Source organism: Haliotis rubra, unplaced genomic scaffold, assembly GCF_003918875.1.
Source record: "Haliotis rubra isolate DU_JTF1 unplaced genomic scaffold, ASM391887v1 Scf187, whole genome shotgun sequence".
Classification (NCBI taxonomy): domain Eukaryota; kingdom Metazoa; phylum Mollusca; class Gastropoda; order Lepetellida; family Haliotidae; genus Haliotis; species Haliotis rubra.
Genome location: NW_025765858.1, coordinates 1063655 through 1070348, shown reverse-complemented (window position 1 = coordinate 1070348; position 6694 = coordinate 1063655). Strand labels below are relative to the sequence as shown.

Sequence of the window (6694 nt, the reverse complement as noted above, 5' to 3'; positions counted from 1 at the left end):
GCATTAAACAAGTAGCAGGAGTCATAGGTATTAAGTATGTAGATTAACTTATCTATACTGAATACACCCTGTCGTAAAGTACCTCTGTAAAAACGTCCTTCCTTCAAAGGATTAACCGCCAATACGTTGATTGATTGCTCATTATTGGCTAACTAAATTACTTTTTTTAAAGTATGGCGGGCATCATTAGTTGCCAGGTGTGCTATTTTGGGTGACCACTGAGACTATACACCAATGTGAAAAACCTGAAACGATGTATCACTTTTTCGCATATTAGATTGTTAAAAGACACATGGCATGGAACAGGATGCTTTGTCAGCTGCAGAATAATGGCATATCGTTCCGTTTTGTGGATACTGATGGATACATTCCTCGAACAAGGTAATAGCCTGACATTGTTGTTATAACTTTAATGTTTGCATTTCGTTTTTATTCATTTGTGGTAGCATTTAACAGAAACATTTTTTCGCTGTGAAGTGTAATTAATGAGACAGACAACATACACTAGGTCGCACTTACAGCGTGTGTGAAATATGATTTACGTTGGCAGTCTATAAAATGTCCAGATATTACAGTCATGTTATAAATTTACTATAAGTATAAAGAGATCGTATGCTTTTTTACGTTTCAAAATGCATACAAATATGATAATAAACTAATTAGGATTATTAGACAAAATATAAAAACGTACATTGACTTCGTATTTTTCGGTCCTAACATTTTTTACCACTGGCAGATGGTTAAGCTTCAAAATGTTTTCATTTGTTTCAAAAGAAGAACGAAGAAGGAAATATCATCGAGTAAGAAAGATTTCATCTTTGTTGATCAGTCTATAGTTATACATGTACTGTAAATTGCGTATTTGGGTGGCGCAGCAGAGGTCACGAGCCAGTCAAGAATTCTTGGATATCACCCGGGTACTCACGGGAGATAAACAATAACAAAAGCAACAATCAGTCCACTGACATTGCTCTGGATCAGTGGCCGCTGTGAGGGTTGTGAGAACCCCGACTCGAGTGTTTGAAGGGGATGGGGGAGTTGAGTGAATTGGAATTACACTGAATACAAAATATATATTTACACTTGGTCAATAAGTGCATCGAACATTTGTCTTGGACAATATTCCATCTATGTCAAGTGGGATCCACATAATTATCTGGACATGACAAACACGTCGCCAATATGAATAATGATCACGTATACATAGAAATCCAAACATCCAAGGCTGAGACTGACTTCCTGGCAAGCAGGTTGACAAGTAAGTTGCTCGAAACCGACTACCCAAAACCGGGAACATGTATAGGGCCTGTATGTCTCGCGAGGCGCTACTTACGGTATTAAACTGGTTGTCAGCTCCCTTTGGGCGTGCAAACTTACGGTATGCGAGACGGGGCCCAGCGTGCTTACGATACCAGATTTCCAGTGATAGGCGTATATTCAAGAACCAGTTCTGGTTCTAAATTGCGCGACCGCCAAATATGAATTTACTAGACCGGATCAGGTGTACAACCAGCTGTTGACAGTCGTAATAGTTGGCCAATTTTGGGATGGTTAAATTTGTTATTCCTGCAAGGATTATCTGTTTCATATTGTCGGCGCTTCGCGAGACATTAGTACTTCCGCTGACAACCATGAGACCGATCGAAAATGTATCAAACGTTGTTTTTCACCAGAAGTAATAAGGTCTCGCGAAGTGTCGTGATCTACTTACGGCCCCTATTTAATTTAGCGCATCAAAATCATACAATAGGTCATTAATCTTATCTTAAAGTGGCCATTATAGCACCTTGCCAGATGTGATCAGACATGATATAATATGACGAGCATGTGTCCCCTTGGGTCCCGGAGCCCATCAAAATCCAAGCTTCGACACAACAAAGGTCAAATTAGAAAGCGTTGTCGTGGTTTCAGATTCTTAATCATTTGTGACCATCCACTCTTCATCACCCAGAGTATGCTCATACATGCTTAAAATGAAATTATAATATACTCCTTTAACCTTCTTTTCAAACATCCGGCATGTCAGCAAGCTTGAAAAATCGAAAATCCTATTTTCTAAATAAATGCTGCATTTTGCCCTGACATGGATCACATTGACCAGGCGGTGTCAGAATGTCTTTTGTTTAATATTTCCTGCTTCGTCGTTGAACCACATGCCGAAAGTATGTTGATAGTGTACTATCAGACCTTAGACTTTCATAAGGAAGTATGTTCTGACTTAGCATATTAATTTCACAATATACATGAGCTGCCATGGACATGGTAAGATCGTTTCTTCGTTCAATGAACATTATCATACAATTCCATTGGGATCGCCTTTGAGAGGGAAAGTGCGGGGACAGACAGAGGGAGATCAATCTGGTATACTTTGATAAGATAATTTATTCCAAACTGTAAATATGACGGTTATAATATGCAGTACAATGTGGAGTTGAGATACAAAAATAATTCTTTAGGTCAAAGTGAGGAACAACTTCATCTGGACGTGGATACTTGCTGGCTTTTGTGTTTCTTGGATTGTAACTGGATGTGGACCAGATGCGCAAAGTAAGTCGATTTTACTGTTGTAGATTCACTTACACATAAGTGCGTTGCAAGCAATCTGTCACTTTATCGGGAAATAGTTCCACACTTATTATGTTATATTGGTATTGCTTTGTTACATCATTTTAATACATGCCACTTACAAATATAACAAATCCAATATGTTTTTATTCGTAAGCATAATTTCAATATGAATAGAGTATCACACATGTAACGAGTAAACAGTTGTATTAAATGCGATATGTTACATTTACCCTTTGAGGCTGCCACAATCTGTATTACCAAGTCTGTGATGTCTTTGTTTACAGATTACATGCAAGATCCTTACATCGTGTCTCCAGAGAGCGTCCAGTACGGAGGTGATGTGAACCTGACATGCTGTATTTTAATTGAAGTAAAGTTCTTCACGTTCATCTCCTTCACCTGGAAGAAAAACGATGAACAATTCATCCATGGGGGGAATTATGAGATGAGCTCAGGGTCCGGATCATTTGTAAACAGCATGCACAAATACCACACCAATACTCTGACAGTTAAAGACACGAGGATGTCAAATGAAGGAAAGAGATACATGTGTCAGGTTAAAGTGGCAGTTGGAACATGGTCATCGTCGTTTAACACTGACGAGTACATATTTGGACAAAAAGGTGAGACCGATATAATTATTTTAAGGTATCATCACAGTCAAGAACCATAGTACGGACAATTACTGTGCAAACGTCCCATATAAACATTACATGCGATGACATCATAATGGAACAATATTCATCGGTATTCACAATAAATACTGCCGTTAAAACATACATACCCTGACATACATGTATACAAACCATGGCCATATTTTGTTGTCTGTCAATTGCTAAAAGGACACTTTCTCAATGTTTCAGTCTCATCTAATACCACCACAACTGCAAGTGAAGGCGAGGATGTCGCCATATTCCTGACATGGAGGGTGACGGATGATGTGATGTGGTTTTGGTCTCCTGGTGGTGGACTCATTGCCACCACACAATCTATATCTGTCTATATCTGGCCAAACAGTCGATCGAAAGTGAAGGTCATCAGACTGATGACTTCACCTTACCGGAAAACAGTTGAGTTGGTTATCTGCAATGCGACAAAGGAGGACGGTGGCCGTTATTACTTGAGTTATTACAAGGGAAGATCATTTCATGGTGGCCACAACCTTGTGATTGCTGGTAAGTTGCGAGTATATATTTGAATATATAAAGCATTATCAATAAGAGTACCGTTCTTTGTCCTACAGCATCTCCCCTTGACGTCCTACGATAACAAATTCTGGGTAATGTTACACATGTGCAATAGAAAATCGCTGTGAAACAAACCAGTTTGGGCTCAAGATATGTTCAACGGTACTACAGGAAAAATTGTATTGGATGCAGTTGATCAGTTTTATCTGGACGTGACACTCTCCTTGGCAGGGTAACTAATAGGTCATTAGGGTTAATAAATAGTGGCTTGCATCCTTCAAAACAAGTTGAAAGTAAAAATATCGTCATATGTGTATACGTGGAAAAAGGTACGTTCATGTTTTTCATTTGTCAAACAAATTATCAAGCTAAACTACCATGTTTTAGATGCAGATTCAGAATGGGAGATCACATCACTAAAGTTGTCAGTATTCTTATAAAAATCCTTAGGTTATCAGGAGGAATAAAAAGTTGACAGACTTGATTTATTTAGAATGTATCTTTTTTTCAGATCGTAAGAGTACACAGGTCTCAACTAGTATTGTACCTTCCATCATTGGTCAAACAAAACCTCAAACGGCGACTCCAGCTTCCATGACGTCAGCAAGTACTCAGGGTACGTTACGATCGAAACGCTGTCTCTTAACAAGATATTGCTGCGGGGCACCTTCATACCCCACTGTCCCAAGTTTCACAATTTAACATGATACATCTCGACGAGATCTCAAACGGTTAAATTGATATGATTTCCCTGCTTGAAATTCCCCGGTATTTGAGAATAAAATATATAGAGTTTGGAGGTTCGAATGCTGTCAATTTTAGAGCAAATATTTAAACTATATGTCTGGAGCCAACACTATATAAGTCCTAATATAACAATCCTTTCAGATTTTGCATTTTACCTGTGCTTATGATCCGCCTGTGAAGGTCCGGGTCAGAATGCACCTTCAGTAACCCATGCTTGTCGTTAGAGGCGACTAACGGGGATCAGTTGGTCAAGCTCGCTAGCTTGGTTGACACATGTCATCGGTTCCCAATTGCGCATATCGATACTAATGTTGTTGATCACTGGATTGTCTGGTCCAGACACGGTTATTTACAGACCGCCGACATATAGCTGAGTGCGGCGTAAAACTAAACTCACTCACTCACTTTGTTTATGATCCAGATGGTGGATGGTATTACTATTTGCTTCCTGTTGTAGTAGATGTCACATCTAACACAGTGACTGTCACCAGCACACAAACCTCAGCTGCGACGCCTACCGAGGTACCTCTTTCTACAGCTACAACCGCCAACACTGACCAAAGTAATGCCATTCATTATTACAAAGCATTAAAATATTTTGACCAAAAAATCTCTATCCATGTTATTTCCTTAAAATAAACGTGTGTGTCCTCTTTAATATTTCGCGTGTGTTTTTTCATAAACCCTTTGTAACAGTTCAAAGTCGAAAGACAAACATGATTTTCTTAAACCCAGTATCTTCGGCGACATTAAACTCTATTAGGCCAAAAGATTCACAACACACATGGGAAACATGCTTTCAAATAAATTATGTTACCGACTGCCAGGAAATAAATCGGATTCGTAATTGTAATGTAATTTAATATTTTCGATGTTACAACAGTTGTCCTTCACATCATCGTCGGGTGCTGTGTCCTGCTTATAGTGCTGGCTGTGGTCATCGTTGCAGCTATTGTGTTGATAAGGATCAAACGACAAGGTAACCTAATTTAATGTGAGTGAGTGAGTGAGTGAATGCTTTACGCCCTTATGCATCCAGCGACCATGAGGATGCTCCTTTAAGGAAGGAGGGTGAGTTTTTCTTTCTTTTACAGTCACAGGATTCTACATCTTCTCGGCGACAACATTTTTCTTCGACTCAAATAACTTTAATCCGCACGCATTTACGAGAATCTGATATCGTCAATATGTACATAAGTATGAGCCGCCAACCGTGTTCTAAACCAATGAGTGAGTGAGTTTTGTTTTACGCCGCTTTTAGCGATATTCCAGCAATATCACGGCGGGGAACACCAGAAATGGGGTTCACACACTGTACCCATGTGGGGAATCGAACTCGGGTCTTCGGCGTGACGAGTTAACAGTTAACCACTAGACTACCCCCACCACCCTGATCGAAACGAAGCCTTTTCCCAAACCAAAACTAAATGTATTTTCACTGTTGCAGTTGTTCACCAACGTAGAACGCCTGCGACATTTACGACATCGAACATCGTTCAACGTCAACGTTATGATGTTGTCGAATGTTCACATGTTGATGGCGCTGAAAACAGTCAGCTGTATGCGTCAAACAGTTTAGGATACCACACACTTTACTTCAAACGTTTCAACCAAGTGAATGAGGTCGACCCTACAGATGCCAATACCACCAGGAACAAATTAGTACCAGTAGACCAAGACTATGAACCTGTCACCCTCGTGGACCATGGACCTGTCCTGAACTGTACTCAACAATACTCAGATCATGAAGAAGAGAATAATGATTCTGTATCTTTGTGTAGCTTGTATGATAATGGTCAGCGTGAGAAAGATCGTTCTGGATATGCACTGTGCATAGTTGTCGCTGGTAACGTATCGACGATGTCTGTTGAATGAGCCATCCAGAAAATATGGTTTAAACATGTTTTTTATTTCGCCAAGGATGAACTCTTGATAGGCGAACAAGCCTAGTGGCTTATGTAAACGCCGCTCCAATATCCCAAAGCGAGCTGAATTCGACGTTCTGGTGATTTCGACGATTGCATTGCTCGCGCTATATAGGGGGAGTACGTGCGCGATCGGAGTGCACAAGCAATTTCATCTGTAGGGCGGATGCCCAGTCGCTGTCTTGAGAAGTATTATTGACAATGGAAATCCGGAAGTTAAGTTATATGAAAAGCAAGCAAACATCAATATTATTTACCCGAGATCAT

At 39.9% G+C, this 6694-nt stretch overlaps 1 protein-coding gene across 1 annotated transcript; it reads left to right on the top strand.

Moving 5' to 3' along the window:
* Positions 1 to 1182: 1182 nt before the first annotated feature.
* On the top strand, positions 1183 to 6377 carry LOC124274006. Its single transcript, XM_046709338.1, has 6 exons — positions 1183 to 1258; positions 2853 to 3191; positions 3432 to 3743; positions 4267 to 4371; positions 4960 to 5064; positions 5950 to 6377. Exons 1-6 carry the CDS (start codon positions 1183 to 1185, stop codon positions 6375 to 6377), a joined length of 1365 nt encoding a protein of 454 aa, XP_046565294.1.
* The last annotated feature ends 317 nt before the right edge of the window (positions 6378 to 6694 follow it).

Coding starts and splice junctions, on each gene's coding strand:
- LOC124274006 (XM_046709338.1), top strand. CDS start 1,183: ATGAATAATGATCACGTATACATAGAAATCCAAACATCCAAGGCTGAG. Junction 1,259..2,852: donor CCTGGCAAGCAGGTTGACAA/GTAAGTTGCTCG, acceptor CTTTGTTTACAG/ATTACATGCAAGATCCTTAC. Junction 5,065..5,949: donor AACCGCCAACACTGACCAAA/GTAATGCCATTC, acceptor TCACTGTTGCAG/TTGTTCACCAACGTAGAACG.